This window comes from Dermacentor andersoni, chromosome 5 (assembly GCF_023375885.2).
Source record: "Dermacentor andersoni chromosome 5, qqDerAnde1_hic_scaffold, whole genome shotgun sequence".
NCBI lineage: Eukaryota > Metazoa > Arthropoda > Arachnida > Ixodida > Ixodidae > Dermacentor > Dermacentor andersoni.
Genome location: NC_092818.1, coordinates 147,890,172 through 147,917,303, shown reverse-complemented (window position 1 = coordinate 147,917,303; position 27,132 = coordinate 147,890,172). Strand labels below are relative to the sequence as shown.

General features: G+C 46.0%; 1 protein-coding gene and 1 long non-coding RNA gene across 4 annotated transcripts in view; one reads left to right on the top strand and one right to left on the bottom strand.

Annotated features, from left to right (window-relative positions):
* The window catches only part of LOC140218610 (uncharacterized), a 140,532-nt gene that overhangs the window by 58,497 nt on the left and 54,903 nt on the right, over positions 1–27,132 (top strand). The window lies entirely within an intron of this gene.
* The window catches only part of LOC126531385 (hemicentin-1-like), a 254,348-nt gene continuing 248,322 nt past the window's right edge, over positions 21,107–27,132 (bottom strand). For both annotated transcript variants that reach the window (XM_050178893.3, XM_050178894.2), the window contains one exon: positions 21,107–22,972. Coding sequence is in view for 1 of the 2 variants with exons in the window: in XM_050178894.2 (XP_050034851.1) it covers positions 22,963–22,972 (10 nt within the window). In the remaining variant the exon portion in view is untranslated. The remainder of the gene's footprint in view (positions 22,973–27,132) is intronic.

Below are 27,132 nucleotides of genomic sequence, written 5' to 3'. Positions count from 1 at the left end.
ATCCCGCGACTTCGTGCTTTGCAACACAACGCCAAAGTCACTGACACTAAGCAACCACGGCGGGATATGTTTAGCTGACCGCCTTGCCAGAACAGCACGCAACAATTTGCCGGGGACAATTGAAATACCATTTTTCTAGGAAAGACGCGGCAACTCTTGTGCCTACTATCGCATCAGATTCACAGAATTTTGCATAGTGCATTAAGAATAATCGATAAGGCCCCCTCTATAAGACTAATTCACCTTGTGAGTTTATCATATCTTTAGGCCTCATAGGCAAGACCAAGCATGCTTTACCCTGATCTGCGGCAGCATGGCTTGCACCAACATTGCAAATTAAAAGAAGATTAGAAAACATTTATTTGGAAACTTCCGTTATTATGCTCACCTAGGTGTAAATTTATTATTTGCGCAAGGTTTCAGTGGACTTATAGCGTGTTTAATTTGTTGTCTAATAACAGAAGTTTAGGCTCTCCAACGGAACCAGTGCAATGTTCTGGTGCTGGCATTACAGCGTTGTGCGCATAACTACTACTAGCGCTTGCGTTGTGAAGCTGCGTACATGAAGTTGCCTGAGCGTTCGGAACGCACACCAAACTGCAAGCTACGAACGCCGACTTTTCTCCTCCGTTCTCGTCCCGTTCACCACAGAGGTGCGACGCCAGGCAACGTTGCTGGCGGCTTCTTGATGGTGTTTACTGTGACCACATACTTGGGAAAAGGGACAGGCAGCGTGAAACAGCACTGTCTTCTAACGAGTTTTATTGTTATATAAAATTGAATATGTACACGTGTAAAAAAAAAAAAAGGAGAGAACAAGACGCGAGACTGACATGCAAGGAGAGTCATATATATATATATATATATATATATATATATATATATATATATATATATATATATATATATATATATATATATATATATATATCCACAGTATGTTTGTGTATAAGTGTATATATGGCTGGCGCAGCTCCTCATCACGCTCTTCATGCCAGCGTTGCGACATGCGTTCTAGCTGCCAGGGCACTGCTTCTGTAGCTCAACAGCCGTTACCTTGAGTGCTACCCCGCGCCAGCGTGCCGACCCCGTTTATTGTTGAACGCCATCCTAGAAGCTTCAACGCAACGACGAACCCCCCTTTTTTTTCAATGCTTCGCCCTTTAAGTCGAACTGTCATTGTTTTTTTAATGTGGGTCTTAATGAAACTTTTGTAACAGTTTCAATATATGTGGACGCCTGAGGGTGCATTGGCTGTTTGTCTATTTGTGTGATTATCGTGGGTGATATATTTTTCACCCAACACCTAGAGAGCAGTTCAGCCAATCTGACGAGTAAATACCCCTAGCGTTGTAATATGGTTCAGGACAACATTCATTTGGGCTAGCTAGATGGGGCATACTTGAATCAGGAAAGAACAGCGCCAACTAAGACGATCACGAGAGGGAGAACGACACAGGACAAGCGCCAAGTTCATCTATCTTTATTCACCGAAAAATCAGCAAATATAAGGAAATTCACAAACATGCGCACAAGGACCATAATGCATCATTTGCCAAACCGTTCAAGATACGACATTTCACTTTTGAAGAGGGTCACCGAAGTACCACTAACACAGTTTTTTCCTCCCTTCTTCATATGGAATGCTTCCAAAACCTCACGTGCCTTTGTATCTCTGCTTCTGCCAAGAATCTTTATCTCTCGGTTTATTACATAAAGATTCTTCTGCCAAGAATCTTTATGTAATAAAGACAGGATTCCTTTCTGTGTGTCACCTCCTCCGCATTAAAGGCATAACATCGTAGCATGAAGCCAGTCGTCCGAGTTTTCTTCTTCAACGAAAAAATACGGGTAAATGAGATCTCACCTGTGTAAAAAACAAAGCAAGAAAAATAAAGAAAGAAAACAGAAACAGCGCGGTATCTCGCGTTCACATATACAGGGAAAATACGCGTCCTGTTCGCAGATCGGCAACTGTGGCAAGATAAGCGCTCTTAGCGGCTCACCTACCACGGCGAGACAAAATAAATATAATAGACAAAAAATAAAGACAATAGCCAGGCGCACCAAGAGGAAACAGAATTCTACGCGAGGGTCCAATAAAGGAGCTATAGTGAAAGATCAACGTCTTCGCAACGAAGCCCGGAAGTCGAATGCCGCTGCTTACGGCGAGCCACTCGATATGCACTAACTAATGCACTGGATCCAGGTGCGAGAGCTGCCGCAGACCGCCGACCCTAATGAATTATACATAACAAGCCTTACTGGCGCTGCGCGTTTGCACAGGCTATAAGAGAGGAGCTCCGCCGGCATGCTTCGGGAGCCCAAGGCGCGTACAAGTGGCGGTTCAAGAGCGTTTTCGACTTGATTAAGCGCATTCCGAAAGCGTTTCATTCATTAGGTAGCGGCACAGGAGGCCATAAATTAAGTAAGCGCGGTGATTAAGTTGGCTAGCCAAAGCTAGGTCAAAATCAAGTATGCCGAGTCTGTACAGCCAACACGACGTGACATCATATAGTTTGAGTCTGCGATGGCCATGCTGTAGTGGAGGATGCAAGGTATATGTTGACGAACGTTTATAAATGGGACGAGTTGTTTGTATACCTTCAACGTACGTGCCTCTTCAACGTATGTACGTGCCGCAGGACATTTATTCTCAGTTTTCCCAATATCATTCGCCAATTTCCAGTTTTCGCTCTTGGGAGAGTGCAGTGCAGCCTACTGCTATAGTACCGTCCGAGTTAGTCAAAACTACTTTCACTGGGGATGGATACGCTGCTAATTCTTAGGAAACCGGATTTATGCGGTATATAACTAACCGCGCGCACATTTCGCCAACTTTGAGTGGCCACCATAAGCAAACGGTAGGTGCTATTTTGTAAAACAGACAATGCGACATGGTTACTTGCTGGGCTAGTTGTTTCATTGCAACATGTAACAGCGCGAAACGTAAGAAAGGGACGACGATAGAAACCGAGTGAAAAGAGCACTGTTTCACTCGGTTTCTCCCTTCGTCCATTCCTTACGTTTCGCACTGTTACATGTTGCAATGAGACAACGCAAACTGTTGCTAGAAGCAACCGTCATGGATGACGAGTGTAATAACGCCCCAAAAACGCGTCCTTATAATCGCCAATAATGCGGTCTCTCATAAGAAGCTCGTCATACTCAATATAATGAATCATATTTGATATTGCATGCAATTTTCCATATTTATTAAAAGACGCCTACAGCATGGCAAAATGTTAGATGTACTACTGAGACACAACATTGGCCGCCGTAAATTATGCAAGATGGTAATGAAAAGAAAAGCTAATCAGCTTATGCTAAAAGGGACAACTAAAATGTTAAAGACAAAAAGGTAGAAAATTAAGCAATAATCAACTCATCTGAGATAAAAACATTACATCGTAGAGAGAGCTGGAAGATGACAGCTGCACGAAAACGACATAATTCCTTTGCGTACAACCAGCACCCGCTGTATCACCTGTATCACCCGCTGACTAGAGGCTGTGTCATTAGGCGACAATATCGTTTGTACTTTTGAGACTTTTATCTACATAACTGTGGAGACATTTACCTTGTATATTGTATGTAGCATGTGTTTATTATGTCATAGTCTTTCTGTGAAAACGTTGTGTGATAAGTCCTGGTGCTTCCGTGAAAAGATTATTTCATATGTAATCTTGTACCCTGCATGTGGTATGATGGAACCATTCAAGAGATAAGGAGTAGCCGGCGCCTTAAATTGTGCGTCAACATCTCCTTATATCATATAAATAAAAAAACAGCACTAAATGGCCAGAGAGCGTCTGCAGAACGGACATTCCACTCCCGACTACGTCTGCTTCCTATCACTACGTACGGGTACGTACGGGCTACGACTACGTACGCGTCCGCTTCCTATCAAATTTTCGGCAGACGGTACAACGCCCTCTCGTAGCGAATAACAATAATAATAACAATAATAATAATAATAATAATAATAATAATAATAATAAATAGCCGAAAGCTCTGCTACCTTGCGAGAACAACGTGAGTGAAGCCGCCAAAATTGTTTGAGCTTTTTCGCTATATCGGTAATGTTGGAACGAGGAAGAAGCCTGCGTCCATTGCGGCTCATTTCTGCGTCGTTCCGTTAAGCGCCCGAGAGACAGCGTGACAGTGCGTCCCGGAACCTGACAGTTTCCCAACCACGGCGGCGGCTGTCTTGAGAGTGGTTGGCTGTCTTGACGGCTTTCCGGATGCACCGCAGCAGAGCCGCTTTCGGTGCTCCCGAAACTAGAGTACCCTGGGAAATTGTATTGCAGCATTCCTCTGGTTTCTAGAGGTATTTTTTTTTTCTGTGATTATTCTTTTCCTCATCTAGAGGCCGGCGTCGTCTTTCTTTTCTTTCTGCGGACCATTACGGAATACATATAAGACGGTGCGTTGCAAAGAAATTAAGATGGTGTTGGCTTTTAGAGACTTGTGTAGTTTTGTACATCACGCGTTCTGTCACATCAATCTTGGCATTATGAACATTTCTTGGACTTAAGCAGACTCATGCTTGCTGGCTGATCTGCCGTTTCACTGTTTCAAAATGCAGAAAGCAGAAACGGTGCTCTTTTGTACAAGCTAACTGAAATAGAGCGAAACAAAAAAGACGCTCTTTCTCATCAGCCTCATCATCCTAACACATTCCCTCCCATTAGATTTTTTGTTCATCTCGGTTCATCGAGAAACTTACTGCACCACCAGGTGGAGGCAGTTTTCGTTAAGTTTCATATAATAATATCGTTAGATGATATGTCACGCCAGCGTTATATAGGGTGTACCCGCTAACTTTAGCGGAACTACTCAACGAAAGAAAAAAATGAAGAACGACAATGCAAGATCCACTTTAAGACATACGATGTTCGGTCGTGAGACCTCTATTGACCGAGCATGGAAAGGCTTATGATGGCACATTGCAGCACGTTTTTTTTTTTAATTAATATGCTTTTCCTTGAACAGCTTGGCTAACGTTAGCTGGCACCCACGGTTTGTAAATGTACTCGACTATTTATTAACGCGAAAGCATTATATGGCCCCAATGCGCGAAAAGCTGTCCTAGTTGGCGTCATCGAAAGATGGTACCATGGACTGATGCAGAATTCCTGAGTGAGGTGCCTGTAAACAACGTAAATTATTGTCCTTTAAAAAAAAAAATTCGCAAATTTCAGTCTGGGCGGGAAGCGAACCTGGGGCTCCGGGAGCCGAGACGAGCACGGCTCCCCGTTCCAGCGCCCTACCCAAATGAACGTCTTTTCGGATTCGTCATGTATTTCTTTGCCAGGTGACTATCATTCCAAAATTGACGTGTGTGCTAGTGTAATAAGCATGCACTTGAAATTGTTTTTTTTTTCATTACAAAAGTAATGACCTGGAACCACCTTACAGCCTCTGCCGAATCCATCGCCGACACCAGCCAGTTCAAGAGTACTGTTGGTAATGAAAACTGTGCAACAATGCTGGTTTGCTTGCGCAACCACTTCTTCTGTTAAATTGCCACAGCTCACATGTGTGTTTTAGGCGTTGTGACATGCGCGCCTCTGTGTAATGCTATAGCCCTGCGAGTGCATAAATTTAGCAGTACAGTAGAATCTCGTTAAGTTGTACTTCAATTTACAGGATAAATATGTTCAGATAAATAGGGGGTTTCGCTTACTGAATATGATACGCTGAGGTGCAGCACCATATGTCAGGCACCATCTCAACACTGTTGCAAATTTTCAGCGCAAGGAATTCAATGTACCGGCTAGTTTGTCCCGTGGCTTGGGAATACCTGGCGGCTACTGGATTGAATAGGCTTCACTAGTTTCGGTCTCGACGAGTCGCCGGTAATGTATAAATACAAAGACAGCCCTTACTGCTGCAGTCGGTGGGAGAATAACACGCGCTCGAGCAGGAGAAGCCCAAACTGTTCACGAGTGCGCGGTATGGCCTCCGAAATTCGAGCTGTTATGTTTATCGCCTATAGAGCTTGTGGTATTGCCAGAAAACTCTTCAGGTCTGTACATGGTATGCAATAATTATCTGCCATATTATTACCCGCTTGAGTCTTGGCCGCCGGTCTTTAGGGATGGCTTTCTGAATAGAAGACAGGTTTCGGAAGAACTTGATTTCAGATCCTACCTCTATTTACAAAAAAAAAAAAAAAAAAAAAATCCTTTAGAGCATGCTTATAAGGTTTAATTTACAGAAAGTTACCAAAAGTCTTTTCTTTTTCATGTCGTAACCCAAATACAAAAGTAATCAATTTAGAGGCTATCTCATTTAAGCGATCTATGTTTACCGAGGTTTTACAGTAATCGACGGACACCCGTCGCCGTAGCTCAGAGGCTATGCTGTTGGTCTGAGCATGAGATCGCTAGTTCAAATCTCGGCCGCGACGGCCGCATTCTGTTGGGGTAGGAATGCAAAAAGGCTCATTTACCGCGCATTGAGTACACGCTAAATAACCACAGGTGGTCAAAAAATATTCCCAACCCCCGATTGTGGGGTGCCCAATAATGAGATCATGTAATGCTCTAGACGTCATTTTTTACCTTCTTAGGCTATAAACATGCTATCCAGGATACTGCAGTTTTCTTTTTTGTTACAAGACACCAATTGGAATGCTTAATTTCCGTGTATATCAAGCACGATATAGCTGCCTACTTCATATCTTGGTGCACCCACACTATGAAACAGCAGGCATGCCGAAGCTGAGGATCTACGCAAACACAAGCCGCGGAGCTGGTCGCTGAGCCAACGTCGGCGTCGTAACCACTCAGCTGTGACGTGCTAGTCTCTTCGCTTCGTCCCGTCTTCCTTATCCCTAAACTCGTGTTCGCCTTAATGCGTACATGGCTACCGCCTCTCTCACCGCTCGAGGGTTTCTCTGCGCGTTCGAGATCCTTTCTGTTGCCGGGTCCCTCTTTATTCGGCCTGTGGCGCTCGTTTTTGCTAGCTTCCTCTTTAGTTTTCTAGCTTTGTATTGTGCGCGTGTTGCAGGCCTTATCATTTTATCCGCGTTGTTTCCCTTCTACCATAGCCGTTTTGAGACCTTCCTTACCATTTTGGAGAGGCCCCCTCCGAGTGTCGAGACTGACTCGAGCCTGCCAGGTTTCTCCCTCCTATGTTGTTATACCGAATAGCCTAGCGAGGCTTCTCAGCTCGCGACCATCACGGTGTCGCAGTGGCGCACTTTACTCTCCGCTTCGTTCTTAGTCCTCTCTTTTTGCCTCCTGCTTGTCCTACGCCAGCGGCTTTTCTTTTGTCTCGCCCTGTATATCTAAACTGGCCTTCTTCTTTCGGTGCTCAACTGGCGTGAGAAAAAGAACGAAAACACAAAACCTGAGAAGAAGAGAAGCAGTACGGCTGAAGCCATTGTATCTTTTCAAGTTTCTTGAACGATAGCTTCGAAATGCCGACATTAGACTCGTTTCCTACGCTTAGCGAGTTTTTATCTTTCCACACTCCTTTCTTCGCGCGTTGCCAGTGTTCAAGTCGTTGTGTTTTTCTTAATGCCCGCTGCTTTTGCTTATGGTTCCTTTTTTGCCTTCTTTTTCTTCTTACACTCTGCAAAATTCTTAGCTGGATTGCTTCCATGCCGCTGGGAAGTGGCAGCGGCCGAGCTTTGCGCGGACCCATTTTCTAGCCGTCCCCTAGACCAGCCATCTTGACTTCGATTCTACTTAACTTCCTTCTCACACAGTGCTTATCCTTCTTTTTCTTTAAAGCTCAAGTTTAGTCGCACCTCTCTCTCTCTCTCTCTTTCTTTTTCTTTTTGTTTCCGTTTTCTTTTTTTGCGCTTTCAGTGGGAGTGTTGAAGTGGCGGTGGCCGCCCGCACTGGCTGCATTGGCCTCTTCCTCTTAAGATATCGCCGATTGTAGACCCGACTGTACGGGAGCGATAGCTAGCCGTTCCATTTTCTCTTTTTTTTTTCTTACAAAGCCACTAGCGCGCTTGCGTCTTTCAATGCTCCCACTCTGCCTCCGCAGCTTCTGTAAATCCGCTTTTGTTCGCTTCAGTTTAAAGTCGATCAGCCATATATTTCGTACGGCCGCGATGAGAAGGGGGCTCACAATAAGATTCGCTCGTCAGTCTGTGCGTTCGTACGGAGAAACGCGTTTCGACATTCTGGAAGACGTTTGACGTTCTCCTTTCTGCTGCTTGGGTATACTTTTGCTACTTGTCCATTCTTTTCGGTGGCGTCTCTCAGCGATCATTGCTTGCCAGTTCTGACCATTTGAGACCTCGGTTTGCGATGATTTTCCTTAGTTGCATTGAACTTCATACAGTCTGAGCTTTGTTGAACTTCGCTTTTCATCTCTGGCTGCGTGTGGTAAAAAAAGTGAAAGAAAGAAAGCATTGTTGCACGTCCGCCCCCGACCGGGGCTGGTGTCGTCAGGAAGTGGACGCCTATTATCCTCGCGGAGACGCATCAAAAGCAGTGCTGCCCTATCTATTAGCGTGTTCACCAAGCCATTTCGACCGCTAAGCTCACAACGATCGCGGACTCGAAGGGCGGTGGATGAAAAAGGGGAGCCTCTTTCAGGCCTGCAAAGTCGCTCTGAAAGAAGTCACGAGTTATAAATTATGCGTCGAAGATGTTTGACGAAAAATAGAAAAATAGACGGAAATTATGGCGAGAGAAAAGGCGGACGGAGCGGATGTATTGACTCAGCGTCGTTCCTTCTCGGTGCGCTGCGTTCTTTGAGGCGACTGCTGCACGGTTGCGCGCTAAAAAAAGCAAACAACTTCGACCATCCACGTTTTATCTGTAAAAGCCACGTTCTGAGATAAAGAAGGCGGCTAGGATGACCATTTCTGCATATCACGATAATATAAAAACCTTTGAATTTGTTTTCAAAGAGGGCATAAAGTTGTCAAGCCGGCGACGATGCAAATTTCCCGAATGCATGTAGCCGCCGTATATTTGTTAAGGCGTTGCTTGCACTTGTTTTTTTTTTTTTCTTATACCAGGCTGCAAAGTCAGTCGTGGGGGAAAAAACAAACAAAAAAAAACAATGAGAAAGCTGTGTTTATGCACACACCGTCGCAACGAATATTTATGTGGCACCCAGATTTGAAATTCAAATTTTTTCGACACAACCCATAGCTATATCTCCCTGCATTGGCAGACAAAGTACGCATTTAATGGTCGTTGTAGCAACGTCCTCACAGCCATTGTTCGAACATGCGCAGCGCGCCCCCGTCCTTCCCGTAACTCTGCTTCACTGGCTTGATGTTTCACAAATGTTGTACAACCGCGAGTGACGATGTTCATCAAAAGGAGGTAATCGGCTATACAGCTGGACACATGATATTTATGCGTTCAGTCGATATAGAGCTCTTTCTTTTAATCCTCTTAGAAAAAAAAAGGTCTGACGATTACGACAATCCCTAAAGCAAAATTTAAGCGCAGCTTGGGCCCTTTAACGTAAAGCTATTCCAATATGCTTTTATTCCAATCTCCTGACATCAAATTTGCGTAACCGCCGACGCAAGAATCGGGCGGTGACCCGCAGCGTTGCCTGAACAGGCCAATCAAACGCTCACCTGATTTAGAGAAGGGGACATTTCTTTGCCTTCAATATCAATAATATTGCCTACATTGAGCGGTTTTTCGTTTGCAATTGGCTGCCAGGAGGCGAGGAGCACGCTCGAGTGGAGAGGGTTTTGATGGGGCCGAGCCAGCGCACTGCTGCTCTGATGCTGCTAGGACGACCTTCTACCGTTCTCCCTCCTACCCTCTCTTTCTTTTAATCCCATCCCCCCACCCTGCTGGCGCTGAGCCGTGCTCCCGCATGGGTTGCATAAAATAGTGCTAGCCGTTGCTCCTTCCCCACAAGGACCACTTCTCTCTCTGAAAATAGATAACCGGATGAAGAGGGTGGTGCTGGCATCTGCGATTGGTCCGCTTTCCCGTACTTTGCTTGCGATGGCTGGTCAAAAGTCGCGGCGGCGTGCAACGGAAGTTTGACAATGCCGCTAAAACGACTCCTCAGCAAAAAAGAGTTGGCGTAGCGAGGTAGTAAATGTGCCGAAAGTGCTCAAAAACTTTCCACGGCCACGCAAAAGCTTTATTATACGTAAATGCTCTCCGGCAGGTGCGAGTAGCCAGTGCCTGAGTGATCTGCGACAGCCATGTTAACGCGCCAGCGGTAAGGAGCTCGTGTCGCAGAAAAGCCGGTGTCATCGGTGTCGGCGTCAGCGGCGTTGGCCGTGAGCGATAAATCCCAGAAGGCACTTCATAAATAAAAAACGTCTCGCAAGATTGGCTGGTGGGAATCGAACCAGGGTCTCCGGAGTGTGAAACGGAGATGATACCACTCAACCACGAGTTTTTTTTTTTTTTTTTCTTTATTGCCTCGCTTTTCACAGAGTTTACGAGATCAGAAGAACAGATTAACAAGATAATAGTGCCGAGAACCGTCAGCTGTTTGCTGACTACAAGCCATCAGTATTTCGGCATCTGCAACAACATTTCTAATCTTGGAACCCACTCTGGTACATACGACTGCACCTTCTGCACTTCGACAAAATGGGACACCGATTCGCAAAAATATTCGCGAACCGGTCTAGCGTCAATATCCGCATTGTGTACAGCCGTCCGAGTTCGCCATATACTGTGCAGGCCCAGAAGCATAACCAGATCGAAAGGCACACCATCGTCGTTTTCGACCGTGAGATAACGGATTCCGTGCGGACTTAATGGCAACTCTTTTTTCAAGGTTCTCTGTAAGATGTCCCAGAAGAACACTCCACCCCAGCAATCTAAACTCAACCACGAGTTAGTTCCTTCAAAACGGGACAAAAGCGCCTCTAGTGAATGCGGTGTTGTCTTAGAAACGTGCCTTAGGAAGTTATACTGCGGTTTATATCGGTAATTATGACCATGTAACTTACAGAAGTAGCAGTTTCACGAGTAGCGAGATACGTTTCCGCTAAATTTCTTCTGCGCTCTGCGCACACGCAGAGCCATCTTTGCGGCAAACACAGAAGACCCCCTCCTCGCAATGTACGGCGCTGCCCCGACACGTGGCGCGCCACTCGCCCCATGACCGCGTCCGCCTTCATGGCGCGTCGGGGCCCGGCTATCTCTGCCGATCGCGACGTTTGGCTGGCGTAGCGCGTTTGAGTAGGCGGTGCGAACGGGGTGCCATAACGCTATCGCGTTCCACTCTTGAAGGCGAAGCTTAAGCGTCCTCCAATTTTTTTATTACTTTCAGAACGGGGCCTCCTGCGGCTATTCAGAAAACAAAATTCAGTTTTTTTTTCGGCATATTAATGGATCTTTAACGCGTATACGTCACTTTGACGCGTTGAGTTTTCGCGGTTTTGTGACGTCGCGTGACAGGCAGGTGAAATGGCTGCAGCCCGAAAAGGTTTGACCAATAGCAGACGGGTTATGGCGAAATGGTGTTGAATCAGAAATAAATTTTTCTTTGTTCAAACCAATCATTCATAATCAGTGTGTACACGTCATGTCAGATGGGGAGCTATCGCAGTTTTCGTGACGTCGGTGACAGACAGACGAAGAAAGGGTGGCTCAAAAAAGTTTTTGACCCATCGCGGAGAACTCATTGCTGAATTGGAATAGAAAAGTTTGGAATAGCTTTACGTTATATCGCCCCTGTATACGTGCTTTCATTTCGCGATATATTCAGGCAAAGAATTTGAGACCTAGGTCACCGCACCGACTGGCAGTGGGCTAGTTCCGTCAGCGCCTTCGCAGAGGGAGTGGCAGTATGGGAACTCTGGAATGATGAGCGGCAAACGCAATTCCCTGCACTGCCGCGAATTTATTTAGAAGTATGTTGCTCTTTACAACTGGACGGGTAAATATAGCACATTTCTTTATTATCCAAGAAATGCGAGGAGTCATGGAATAAAGCTTGACAATGTAGGTGAGTTACGTCAGAGGTCTCTCAATTCCTGGTCAACTTCAAAACTGTGAAATATTCCTGATGCTATCAAAAAAAGTTTTTTTTAAGAAACCGCCCTTGTTTTTTTAGAATATGCCGGGCCCAGTTATCCAGAGACCTGCGCCTTATGCTGCGAGTTTCGTTTTTCTTTCTCACATTTCATAACAGTCTAAAATAACTGTGGCTCCCAGAAAAGGTTACTTGCTTCTTGGTTATTATAAAAGCTGCAAGATACACTGTACACTGCATATAAATGTTTACCGAGATTATTGTCGCGATGCAGAACACGACGCGCAGACAAGAGACGATGACAAAGCGTTGTTGCTGGGACGCTTCGGCTGCCATGTTCTAGAGTCAGCTGGAGCCTTCAGCATTCGCCTTGCATAAACAACATTCGTGCTTGTCTCCGCCTCGCAACATTTTGGTGGAGGTGCAGAGTACCGACACAGAGCTCCGCAGCGGTAGCCGCGTGAGCCTTGACATGATGATCAACAGCTAAGGTGCCACAATGACTGACCGCCCGCCTCCGGTGCCGCAGACTCTGACCTCCGTCGTGTTGTCGAATCCGCAGGACCCAGGGACCTTCGATGGGATCGATGGTACGGACGTTGAAGACTGGATTTCCTGGTATGAGCGTGTAAGCGAAAATAATCAGTGGGACCCAACGCTAGCGAATGTGATGTTCTATGCATTCTATGAATTCGCATGCTGAATTCTGTTGGTTCTGTGCTTTGAGATAGCAGCGGAGTATATCATCATCATCATCATCATCATCATCATCATCATCATCATCATCATCATCATATTCATGTTCACTGCAGGACGAAGGCCTCTCCCAGCGATCTCCAATTACCCCTGTCCTGCGCCAAGCAATTCCAAATAGCACCCGCAAATTTCCTAATTTCGTTACTCCATCTAGTCTTCTGCCGTCCTCTACTGCACTTCCCTTCTCTTGGTATCCAGTTTGTTACCCTAATGGTCCAACGGTTATCTAGTCTGCGCATTACATGACCTGCCCAGCGCCATTTTTTTCTTTTAATGTCTATTAGAATATCGTCTATGCCCGTTTGCTCTCTGATCCAAACTGCTTTCTTTCTGTCTCTTAAAGTTATGCCTAGCATTCTTCGTTCCATCGCTCTTTGCGCGGTCCTTAACTTGTTCTCAAGCATCTTTGTCAGCCTCCAAGTCTCTGCCCCATATGTCAGCACCAGTAAAATGCACTGATTGTATACTTTCCTCTTCAATGATAACGGTAAGCTCCCATTCAGGAGCTCACGATATCTGCTGTACGCGGTCCAACCCATTTTTATTCTTTTGTGAATTTCCTTCTCATGGTCCCGGTTCCCTGTGACTAGTTGACCTAGGTAAACGCACTCCTCCACAAATTCTAGAGGCTGACTTGCGATCTTGAACTCTTGTTCTCTTGCCAGGTTATTTATCCTTCACTTTGTTTTCTGCATATTAATCTTCAGTCCCACTTTTACACTCTCCCTGTTAAGGTCCTCAGTCATTTGTTGTAACGCGTATAATATATATATATATATATATATATATATATATATATATATATATATATATATATATATATATATATATATATATATATACTCAAGTATATATATGCTGACTGAACGAATAAAGACACGGCGTTGTTAGTCAGCGCTGTTGTCTGTGTCCCTCTCCTCGTCCTGTTGTTTAGCGCTGTTTTCCTGCTCGTGATATTCTACCTCCGAGACAGAACGCTAGCATGGTACGAGACCCACGAGCACGACCTAACGAGTTGGGACGTCTGCAAGCAGAAGCTTCTTAGATTTCTTTGGAAAGCCATTTGGCCGTCAGCTGGCAGCGAAGAAGGAGCTATCGACCCGTGCTCAAACGTCAACAGAACCTTACGGTGCATATATTCAACATGTTATCGCGCTCTGATGTAAAGCTGACAAAGACATGAACGAGACCGACAAGATTGGCCATATCCTAAAGGGCATAGCAGATGACGCATTCAACCTGCTTATCTGCAAGAATTACGACTCGGTGGATGCGATCATCAAAGAGTGCCGCAATTTCAAACTGATAAAGTGTCGCCGCATTACGCAGCAGTTCAACAGGCTACCAAACACAGCTTCGACGTCTTCGTGTCAACAAGAGCCGCGTGGACTTCCTCTGTCCGGACAAGAAAATTTGACGAGGTTAATTCGTTGCGACCTCGTAGCCATGTCTCCTGCCGTTCCTCGACAGCATTGTCCAGACAACGCATGTTCTGTATCGCTTATACCGCCCGTTGCCAGACAAGACATAAAAAATTAGGCCTCGCGTCTTTCTGCCTCACTTGTGATGCCGCTCTAAGCCAGGATCGGCCCCACCCAACCACTGCTTCCCCGTTTTGAGCGGTTCCAACTCGCCGTAGTATCCCAGACGACTGGAGAACACCGGACGATAGGCCGATTTGATTCAATTGCTGGCGTGTTGGATATATTCCACGTCATTGCCGCAGTAGTTCGTCATCGGCCCCTAGGTGGAGCTTCAAGGTCAAGGTGCTCCCCGTTTCTCTGTGCGTCCTTCATCTACGAATACCGACAATGTACCTACGACCTTCCGAACCAGCAGGTCACCATCGCCCCAAAGTCGTACTGAAGCTGTACTGAAGCATATGGATCGATGAAACGACGCAAATTCTTGAAGCTACTAGCGTAGCGTCGTTGAGGTATGAGAAGTAGAGAGAGAGAGAGAGAGAGAGAGGCAAAGGAAAGACCGGGAGGTTAACCCGAGATTATCTCCGGTTGGCGACGCTGTACTGGGGGAGGGGCAAGGGGATGCAATAGGTGAGAGAGAGAAGGATAAAAAAAGAAAAGAAATACCTAAACACACACACTCACGTACACACGAACTGTTTCTGTGGGCACTGTCACGCAGCCCGCTAAGGCGTTCCTAGTCTTACGCAGTGTAACCGCACAGACCTACGTCCCACATTGTACAGTCACAATTTGTCAGAAAGTCCCGTGTTTTTCAAGTATCGCAGTAGCGCCTTCACAGCAGATCGTGCTGATGTTCGCGTAGGCCAGCATCCAAGGATCTTGTTTTCTGACATTGGGCGCTTGTCCAGTTTGTCTAAGGTGGCTGAGAGGACCACTCTTTGTGGGTTAAAGCGAGAGCACTGACAAAGAAGATGCTCGATTGTTTCATTGCATCCGCAGAAGTCACAAAGTGGGCTGCTGGCCATTCCGATAAGGAAAGAGTAGGCATTTGTAAATGCTACTCCAAGCCATAGACGGACTAGAAGGGTGCAGTCACGTCGTGGAAGCTCGGGTGGAATACGGAGCTGTAAATTAGGGTCCAGGGTATGAAGGCGTGCACTTGTGAAATCGGATGAATTCCATTGGGCTAATGTCAGGTCACGCGCAACTGCGGAAAGTTTGTTCGCTGCGTCGGCTCTCGAAAGAGGAATGGCAACGCAGTTGACGCCGTCATGGGCAGATCGGGCAGCTGCGTCTGCTCGATCATTGCCATGTATGCCACAGTGACTAGGCAACCACTGATATATTAGATCGTGTCCTTCGTCAACTAGTCGATGGTGGACTTCTCTGATCTCTGCGACGAGCTGCTCATGTGATCCATGGCGCATTGCTGAGAATACACTCTGTAGGGCTGCCTTGGAATCACAGAACACTGACCATGCATGGGGTGGTTCCTCCTGAATGAAGAGAAGAGCCACACGCAGGGCTACCAGTTCAGCAGCTGTCGTTGATAATACATGTGACGTTTTTAGCTGTATTTTGACGGATCGTCTTGGCACCACCACAGCGGCAGCTGCACTTGCAGATGTGACTGGGCCATCGATGTAAACGTGTACGCGGCCACTGTGCACCTCATGTAAAAGTTCTAATGTGGCCTGCTTAAGGGCAGACGACGGCATGTTGGCTTTCTTCATGATTCCTGGGATGGTGAGGCGTATTTCAGGTCTGTGCAGGCACCATAAAGGTGAAGATGGTCTTGCTGCAGGCGTGTAGTTCGATGGCAATGAGGTACGATTGACATCAATTATACGACTGAAAATTGTGTGTGGCCTTTCTGTGGGTAGAGCGGCAAGATGGTGAGAAGGGGTAATCGGGCAACGTGCCGAATATGCGCCCTGAGAGCGTCGGTTGCCAAGTACGTTGATATTGGGTGATCTCGAGCTATGACAATCGTTGCCGCTGTAGACGCACACCTCGGAAGACCGAGACACATCCTTAGGGCTTGAGCTTGTAGTCCCTGGAGTACACGCAGGTTTTTTTTGCAGGTGTTACCAAGCACAGAGAGGCTGTATCTTGCGAAACCGAGGAACAAGGCGTTATAAAGCTGCAGCATTGACCGCACCGAAGTGCCCCATGACTTTCCGCCGAGAAATTTGAGGAGATGTATTATTGTCAATGATCTCTTCTTCAGGTATGAAACATGCGGGCTCCATAATAGGTCGCGGTCAATATTTACCCCTAAAAAGCGGTGTTTCCGTGCATTTGCAACTGCCTGCCCATTGACATTTACAGTTTAACGCCTAATTGCCTTCCGAGTGAACGCAACAAGGCAGCATTTCTCTGAAGACAGCTCTAAGTTCTGTTTTCCCAAGTACAGTGATGTTAACGTAGCTGCCTTTTGTAGCCGTGCTCGTACCTGCAGTCGTGTTACAGTAGACGCCCGAATGCAGATGTCGTCGGCATATATTGATACATAAACTGTGTGGGGCAAGCATCGGACTAGGCCAACGAGCACTAGGTTGAATATCGTCTCGCTCAACACTCCGCCTTGCGGTACTCGGTCATTACGAAGAAATGCTTGTCGGTCAAATAACTGCACAGCCACTGAAAAGAAGTAATTGTAAATTGACAAGTAATTGTAAATGGGACCTATGTTTCTGTGCTGTGAACCATACATACCAATCCGACTCGTCAGTCTTCACTTGGGCTCACTGTGAAGGACAAATGGCGACAGAGCAGTAACGCCAGCTGTTTTTTTCTTTTATTTGTCATGATTTGCCGCACGGCATAAAGCATAAAGCAAAGAGCGATGGAACGAAGAATGTTAGGCGTAACGTTAAGAGACAGGAAGAGACCGGTGGGGATCAGAGGGCACACAGGGATAGCCTATATTCTAATTGACATTGAGAGAAAGAAATAGAACTGGGCAGGCCATGTAATCGGTAGGATAGATAACCATTAGAGTTACAGAATGGGTGCCAAGAGAAGGGAAGCGCAGTGGAGGACGGCGGAAAACCAGGTGGGGTGTTGAGGAAATTCGTAGGTGCAAGTTGGAATCAGTTGACACAGTACAGGGGTGATTGGAGATCGCAGGGAGAGGCCTTCGTCCTGCAGTGGACATAAAGAGGCTGCTGCTCATTATTATGATGATAAAGCATAAAAGAAAGTTAAATAAGAGCTTCCAATAACGTGCTAACTTAGGCTGGTTGGTACATGTCTGAAGAAAGCGTTACGTCTGTCTTAGTCACGTCCCGTTGTTCAGCGCTGTTACTCGTTTCCTTCAAACAGCTTCCAATGCAGCATCGTCCAATCCTAGGTTTCACACCTAGACTACAGCGAGGTTATCATTGATCAATCTCCTACTCGATTGGGAATCAAAACAGTCAGGTTAACATGTAATGTTTGGAAGTGGTTTGGCGTTAGTTATGCTGGACATAGATTGTGGAACATCGCTACCGAGGCGATGGCTTACTAGTTGAGTTAGATAAATTTAGGAGCACTGTTCCCCTCTTGTCAGCGTCTATCGAGGACATCATCTATGATTTTATGTGCAGAAGCATTCAACCCAGGTATATCAAAGTGGAAGAAGTGTATTTTTTTTTTAAACTACTACAACGTCTAACCTTTGCCTTTCTAAAACTTTGCTTTAAGGCATGCACATTCAAACAGTTCGTCACTAGCTGGTCGTCTTCTCAAGACAGATTTCATCAGACTAACATCAAATTTTTTGTCGTGTTTAGAGATAAGGAGACCGTTGTTTGGATTCTCCGTAAAGAGGAAAATACTGTTACTTTACTTCTGTATGAAACAACATTTCATGCAGTTTTTGTATTTCATACTCAAAGGCAACTTGGCGTCAAACGTGCGTTACGCTGCAACTGCTTTTTGTTTTATCATATGCTTAATACCCCAGTGCGACATAGGAAGCAGTCCTTTCCTTCAACTTGGAACTTCTTGTAAAGCGTGCTCCGCCACATAGCCGTGTGACTTGGGATGAAGCCACCGCGCAAGATCATGGGATGTGCTAATTGTACTGGACATTCACGCTGAACTTTGATAAGAAATCATGGGGCTAGCGTAAGGCGGCACGCGTAAGAAGCAGAAAGAGAAAAGAAGAAAGCAGATGTGCATAATCAAAGAAGAAAGTTTAACGTTAAGGCTCGCGGGTGCGGTTGAGTAAAGAGGAATGTTCATAAGGCAAGTATATCAATGTAACGAATTAATGGAGCGGTTATTTCTCTTTCTTTATTTCTTTATGCGTGTGAGTAGCTGTTTGTGTGTGCGCCTGCGCGTGCCTATCTGTGCGCGTACATGCGCGTGTGTGTGTTGTGGCGTACTCGTGCACACAGGCAACCAGAAGTAAACACGCGCGCACGCACACCGTCTCACCTAGAACGGCTATGGATTGACAATACCGTATGATTAATTACGATTATACTTTGCCCCACATGCCTACACTTAAAAGTAGAGCAGAGGTAAAAAGTGCAGCCCCTGTCTATATTTTGCGCAAAATATGCTTAGTGTACCCTGGTGCTTGAATACACTTGCGCAGGTATATATTTTAAGAGAACTTATTTGCTGTTTTGTCGAGCGAAACAACATTAAAACCCGCCGATCTGTAACAGTCTCGGACTATATTGGAAACAGTGTTGCTCAATGTGCAACAGTATTTGAACTAATGCGAAGATTTGACTGCAAGTTTAAGGGGAGTTTGCTTTTAGTTTAGGACTACCGATACTACATGAGGCAACAACCAATATATGGTGGGTAAAGGTACCAAATACAAGGCAACGTTCGCTACTGCGAAAGCTCTCCCTACAGCAATATGTTAAGTTCTCTGTTGAAGTCAGACATATATTAAAACACAGTCATTTAAAGGTTCTGTCTGCCTTTTTTTCATGTTTATCATTACGTACGTTGCTGCAGCCCTTGCAGTGTAGCAACGATAAAGAAAAGAAAACTGGTATGGCAGAATGGGTTCTTGCGTGCATACAATAGGCAACAAAAGAAAAATTGCGAATACGGGCAGCCTGGCATGTGCTTCTCGTTCGTTTTACTCGGGTGAGGGCCCTGACCTTCTATCTGCAACGACGCTTTCATAAAGCAGTAGGAGCGAGCAGCAAAAACGAGCACACGCAAAGAATGCCAGGAGAAGCTTGCGTCCCCCTGTAATCCTTTTGCCGCGCAACGAGCGTAATATGACTTGGCGAACGTTGTCGACACTTGTCTCCCTCCCTCCCAAGCCTCTCTTCCACGCATAGAGGATGCAGAGGACAGCAGTAGGGTCGAAGCGGCTTTCGGCTGACAACCCAGCGTTGGCTCATGCCGCCAAAGCCGTCTCTGTGGTCGACGCTGGCGAGCCGGAATTGATTTAGGTTATACCCTCGGAACAAGCCTCCCCGCATCGCCTGGGCAGTGTCGTCCCATCGACTGGCATCCTCTTTCCCGCTGTCATGTGGCAGCGTTCCTCTTTCGCCGAGAGGGAATGATGAGCGCGCTGAGACAATATCGGGGACGTAGAACAAGAATGCGGACGAGCTTTGCGCGTGCGCCATATATTTGTTCACTCGTGTCACTAACAGCTCGAAGGAAGACACGAGACTCGTATGTCATTTTTCAGAGCGTGCTGTCGGGTATCTGGCATCCGTGAAGACAGACGAACTGGAAACCGAGTTTGATTCATGGTTCGGCGATTCGTTGGAAAATTAGGCCCACTGACGAGTTTTTAGGACAAACAAGTTCAAATCAGAGCAGTATTGCTAACTCTGCTCATTCTTATCAACAACTAGTGAACGAACAAGAATGTAGAGCACTAGCGCTTCGGTCACACAGCTTAGGGCCTACAGAGAGCTTCTATTTCCTCTCATTCTAACATAAAAACACTTTTGTTCGCTCTTTCCCTTAGCGGTTTTGATAGTGCTAAGAACAGCGGAAAGCTATGCGTAACGGTTTTTGTCTTCTTACATTTAGTAACTTTACGACATTGCCTTTGGGGCGAACAAGCGGGCATCCTGGTTTTACGTTTCAAACTCTGATCGTGGTTAAGGGCTGCTGGCACATTACGAACGAACTATTTTTCTAAGTTTGAGTTATTCAGAGGGAAGGACAAAGAGAAAGGCAGGAAGGATGGTCAGATTTTAATGTCTGATTTGCTACCCTGCACTGAGAGTGTAGGAATGATAAAAAGAAATAAAATAAACAGTAAACATCTTTCTCAAGCCTTACATAGCTGAATATACTGCAGTCTGGATTGGAAACAAGGCGAAGTCGATAAACTTTCCTTGGATCGAAGCGCCCTAGAATGTCATATTGATTTCAGATCATCCTTGTATGTTGTCTCAGGTCGATTAATATATATTTAACGAGTGAAGTTTACCTAGTAAATGCAATAACGTCATGCTTTCATTGAAAAATGATCAAACTCTGTGCCTCAGAATTACAGTCCCAGCAAAAAATTGCATACCATTTAGAGCGCGCTTCAATTTTACGACAGAGTTCCCATTTAGTCCCTTTATTGTTTGCTTTCGCTTTTTTGCCTTGGAATTCTCATTACTCGCCTTCGACGCATATTCAGTGCGGTGGTGCTCAAAATGTTGCTTTAATTCGCCTTCTAGTTAAAAAAGAAAGTTAAATTTATATTTGTCTTGCGCCTTCTAGATTAATTTTCCTAACTTGTCTTCACCGAGACATACTGTATGTGTTGCCTTAATTCTAAGAATTAAGCTTTTAATTAACGCTTCAAACCTGAACTTTGTGTGTAAGTAAAAAGTCGACGCTGCTTAGACAGCGTTGACATATCACAGTGCCCGTGTGCCTGCTTTGCAGTGTTACGGCTGAGGGACAGACTCGTTGATGGTGCAAAAGTTTGCGTGAACAAAGAGACGCTGCAAATGCAGAAAGAAATGCAGCGTTCATAAGAAGAAAGGCACATACAATAGTTTCAATAACACTCTCGAGTTGTGTCTTTTATTGCAAATGTTTTTTATTGTAAGTAAAAACGAATCATACAACAAATGGTATATTGATTACTTCGTATTGTCGTCATATCTTTTGCCTCTTTCCTTCGAAACTAAGGATCGCTCATGTTCGCCATCGTTGGACTGACCTGCAAGAACCATTCTTGCTCGATTCTCGCACGAAATAAACCTAGCCATTTACTTTTGCACCGCATACCAATAACATGAGATTAATCAACGTTACAAACACTCCCACAATTAAAATATGTAAACACTGAAAATAAAGAAAGCGACTTGTGGACGAGTTCACTTCTGTTTGCTAAACGCATCTGTACAATAACATCAACCAGAAAGTGCACTATTCCAGCACCTTTTTTGACGTATTTCGGTTTGAAAGCGATAATTGCAGTATTTACATTGAGCTCGGCGTCCATGGAAATTGCGAAGTTGCGGGGAAAAGAAAATGAGGACGTACACTTGACCTACTTTTTTTGTCACCCTACACTATAGCGCTAGATGAATCTTACGTTTGTTAGGAAAAGAACACTTTCAACTTCCATCGCAATGCACTCGAGGCTTTATTCGTTGCACAACCGACAAATATCATGATTTCTCAAACTGAGCTGGGGACGCCAGGCTAAATGCACGAACAGAAATGGCATTCGCGTCTGTGTAATCCCCGAGGAGTCAAGTGCAGTCGACTTAGCACGTAACTGCGTTTCTGCGGTCAGCGACATGTATTTTAGAAACCATAACTTATGAGGTGAAGGTTCCAATGTTTTTGTCGCTCATTGCAAAGAACTCCAGATAAGGCGCCTCAACTCCGCAATTTCGGTGAACGGGAGCTTTAGAGACGCCGTTGTACGTATAAGCAAAGGTTTTGATACCGAACTTCTGGCGAGTACACTTCGCTCATGTTTCGGTGACACGTCATTTTCCTTCAAGTTTCTGCCGTGTTCGTGAGAGCAGGAGCACGGGAAAGGCCCTGTTCCTAGGAGAAAAGGGGGGGGGGGATCGAGGGGGTCTCAGAAAAACAGTCTTGACACCACCGGGCCATGCCATCGGCAAAATGTACACAAATGCCTAAGCAATGAGTAAAAACGCAACTGGCGCACTTGTTTCTAGCACGAAATCACCGCCACAATACACCTGGGTAAAGTTTCTGGCATTGACAACAGTATCCACAGGCACACACACATACGCTTTGCAACATAAAGAGAAGAAAACACTAACAAAGGCGCAGAAACACGGACGACGCTTGCACTGGGGTCTTGAGTGCTTGCTTTTTTTTGCTTTGTTTTGTTGTATCTTTACGCAGTGCCTTCACCACGCTCGCACATCCTAGACCGCTGCGGCATTGTTGCCCCAGTATAAGAGAATCACTTTAGGACGGTTCCAGTCACAATGGTTAGCGGTCTTCGCACTCTTCGCTGTGTTTCACTAGAGGCCTTCCCACTGGGTTTGTCAAGAGATGTCCGCCGTCAGAAGACGCCAACTCAACCTTCACTTCCGAAACTCACTACAGCAACTTTCACTTTTTTTTAAAATATCAAATAAAACTCTCACAGCGTCCTCGCCCCGCCAGTTCTCGTTACCGGCGAGAGCCACGCGATGGAAAGCATCGAACAGTCCTGACTTATGAGCAGTGAGTGTTTCCCGTGTGAAGGTTCCATGCGAAGTACTTTTGCAGAAGCAGTTCATCTAGCACTCTCCGCAGCACTCGCTTGTCTCTAGTGGCGCCCTTAACGTCTACGACAGCAGAATCTGAAAGCCGTTTCGGAAGAGGCTGACCCTTGATTCATCCCGGTCATGGGCAGCAGACCCAAGTCACAACTTTGCTAAAGTCCACTGAAAGAAAGAAGAGAGAAAGAAAGAAGTTAATTAAAATACAGCAGGCGATGAAAGTGTTCGAGAAAAGTGCACGAGGCCAATGGCTTTTGCTGAACCACATTATCTCGCCACATACATTGCAACTTCATCACCTCCGCGTCCAGACCTGCGGAGTGTGCGTGTCCGTATTGCTCAGCGGTGTGATCATTCGCTTTATCCTATGCAGCGCCTTATCCCTTTTGGGAGACAATTGCCAGCCCACTTTTCTTTTTCTTTGTGCTGTTTGTACGCGTTTATACGATAAATAATATAATACTTAATCGATTATTAAATCAATAAATCTTTCATTTGCCATGGCCGTGAACATCCCTTAGGTCTGAGTACTGGCGCACGCATAAATAAAAAAAAGCAATAAACTGCAGGGGAAGGTAGATTGAGAGCGAAAAATGATAAATAGTGATGGATGTAGCAAAACCTGATCAAATCAAGTAACCTAGGCGGCTGTCCCCACCATGTTTCAAAGCGGATGCCACTAATAATAATAATAATAATAATAATAATAATTACTTCGTCAGCTGTGGCGTAAGGCGCCGCTACTGCGCAATCCCGCGGATTCGTACGTGGCCTGGCAGCGCCAGCTCACGCAGACCTCGTCGCACAGAGCGAACAGTCATGACCACGAGTGAAATGGTACGCACATGCGCACGCGCGGGTCTTGACATCGCACGAGCTCGAGCGGCAAGCCAATAGGTGGTGTGCTGACGCAGCTCAGCATAGCCCGGCGAAGCGCTCGCAGGGGTGCAACAATTTTGCTCACGACAGTTCATCATAAAAACTTTTTTGCACGCGAACTCTCTAACCTCTCACAAAGCGAGAATTGCTCGTGCACACCTTAGCGTTGCTACAAGAAATTCCTTTGTTGACAATGACTGCGCAAGAAACGGCGGAGTCCCATGAATGTTGAACCTTCAAGAGTTAAAAAAAAACTAGTTCCTCGGGTCTAACACCACATCACTAGAATGAGCACAGCGGGGGCTCTCCGTTCCTTCCTTCAAAGTCTAACGAGCCAGAAGGTAAACTCTTGAGAAATTGATCACAACACACACGGCGCTTATGCAATTAGGGAGAAAAGCTGCCATGTAACTCGGTAGCGAAAAGCACCACAAGGCAGTGAACTGTGCCGATTACTCTAGAGTACGCCTCCCTCGGTGCTCCCTTATATTCTAAGGACCAACTTTCTCCCGAGGGCATGTCTCCGCAAGAATGCGAACCGAACCCCGCGCGCTGAGACGTCGCAAAGGAGCCGCGCAACGAAAGACGAGCGCGCGGTCGGGCACTGGGCAAATTTCGTTAGGCTAACGCGGCTTCAGGCGGGACGACGAGGCGACTAATTAGAAATATGAGGTTGAAGAATTCCCTGCCCCGGAGGGGGGTGCAACGACACGGAGACGTCATGGCTCTACCTTTCTCGTGTCGCTTGGCCCCGCTCGTCTTAAGGTATGCCACAACAGGTACGCAACCTCCCCCCCCCCCCCCAACCCTCCCGCCTTAAGCGCTATGCTAGACCACCTTCTCGTGCAGTCCTGAACTTGACTGGCACCCCCCCCCCCCCTTCCTTTTGCAGCCATCTTAGCTTTGCCCTCCGAGAAGCACGCCTAACTTCGATATGAAGCAATTTGCAATGCAGATGTAATATTGCCGAAGCATACCCCGCAGGCATTTCCGGCCCTCGGTTGCCAGAAATTTGGGCCGAGCACGGCTTTCCGCAACATAGAATGGCAGGAATGGGGTGTCGGAGGGGGCTACTATAAAGGCGGCAACCCGCTCCCATTTCCGTTCCTGGACCTCGAGCCGGAAGAAAGTTGCCCCAAGCGTCACGCTTTTGACAGCTCTACCCATGACGGGAGAGACGCGCTTGAAGAAGACCGCCTTGCCGCGCTCAAGCACTGTCGTCATAGCAGAGCATTCAAAGTCTCACACAAGCTTATAGTGTGGAAAAGCTGCATAACCGATACCCGGAGATAAAAATACCTCACGTATCGCACGCCAATGCCCTCGAGAATGGTTGATGCAAGGTGCGCCGAAGGGGTTCAGCTAGTTTTCAATGCCAGTTTTCGTGCCGTCTTAGCCGAACAGCTCTATATTCGAGGAGCGTACGTAGCAGCACTAGCTCTAATAGGCTTGAGTTACTCCTGCGAGACGAAGCTCGCCTACAGTCGAATTGAGTTAGCGCCAAGATATCGTTGAATCCTTTTTAGAAGGCTTCAGTTATTCAGACGGATTTGAATTTACGAGCTGTCTGTCGCGAAAGGTATCACTGGGAAGATAAACCTCATCCTGTTTAAAAGTCTCGAACAGCCTACTTTTTTTTATGGGCGCTCGTGCGCAATGCTGAGAAACGACGCGTTACGGCCGTGTTTCTAACAGCCTTCTGACGCCTTGCTTTGAGTGTTTCTGACAGTTGCGCGACTTGGGCAACATTAGCTTCCTCCTGTGTCTCATCCTGAGCTAAAGAAAAGATCTCTCTTTCTCACTTTTAAAAAGACGATACAGTAGTAAAAAAAGAGCCTCCTGACGGCACCTTCTATTTGTCATGCAGTCTTTGATACTGAAACGAGAATGAGTGCTACGGCTCTATTTTTATCTGGAAGGACTATATGGAACATTCGACGAAGCAGCCAGAAAACATAAGAGACATGAGTGACGTTTAGTGACATTCTATGATTTTGCTTCATGGAGAAACATGTCTTGAGCATGCTCTGAATACCCCAGTTGTCTTTCTTCAGTGCGACAGCTGTCGCATTCGATATAACATTGTACACGCTGAAGTCTGCCTCTACATGTATCTAAGGATCCTAGGCGTTCTTGCACGAATATAATTCGACGCATTTCTTACGATATTTTTTGTGCGATTACGATACGTGGCTAGCTTCTTCAACTGTTTGCATTTACAGCAAAAGATCACAATCAGTAATGCCAGAAACGAAATCTCAAGCGAGAACACATACACATTTCCCGCCACTAACTTCAATACTGAAGCTGGCAAAGAGAATCATGGTTGCAGTGGTGAGAAGGATGCTTCTGACAAGCTGTAGTGCATCGACAATGCGTGCGCTACATTATTATTATTATTATTATTATTATTATTATTATTATTATTATTATTATTATTATTATTATTATTATTATTATTATTATTATTATTATAACCACGCACATAAGAATCCTGGGAGTGTCTGTCGTTATACCTGCCCCTCCTGTTCTTTTTGTGGGCGCTGTTTTATACCAATATGAAACATTACCAACTGAATTATGACACGCTCTCCATACACAAAAGAGAATAAAAATAAATATGAAATGCGCAAGTGAGCCTGATACCAATATTTACAGGTGACATGGCGGGTAAATTTTTTAAACTTTTAATCCCGTTCTCCATCCCTATACACAGTAGCATGTCAGCGGTTCTATACGCGCCGGCAAAAATCTCTGTATTCCTAATAAATAGTCTCTCTCTCTCGCTCTCCATAATATCTCGCAACTTTTAAGGAGGCTTCAATGTTCTTGCTCAACTTATCGTCAAGCATCCTGGCTCGTAAAGCCTCCCTTACCGATTTTAACATAGCGCGCGCGTTCGAGCCTCCAAGCGCGGCTTTTCGGCGCTTATGTGCCGTAATGGCAAAGATCTGTCGTCTCGTTAGCGGGGTCACCGTGATAACCGCTGCTTAAATTCCTAATAAACACCGCTCCTGAATAATTAAAGAGAGGGCGTCATGTGTGGGACTGAACTGCGAGAGGTCTACTTCAAATGGGTCGAGGCTCGGACCCTGCAACCCGTGACTGCTGCCTTACAGAGACTCGTTGGCTTCGTTGCAATCCGCAAACAACGGGGGACATAAATTTACGTTACTATCGCTTATTCGACTGACCAGTGCATGCGAATCCGCCGAAACAAGGGAAGTAGCCAACCCTTCCCGATACGACCCCAGGCCCAGAGTTCCGGCCGCCGATATGGGACCACGCCTGGCTACCTACACTGCTAACGTTTCTGCCCCCCCCCCCCCCCCCAAACCCCGTAGCTTCGGTTGTTTAATATTCCAAACCAGCAGGGTTCCTCTAATTTGGGTCGCGGCATAAAGGCGGGGCCGGAAGCGGCAGCGCGTGGGCCACGCGCTGCGGCG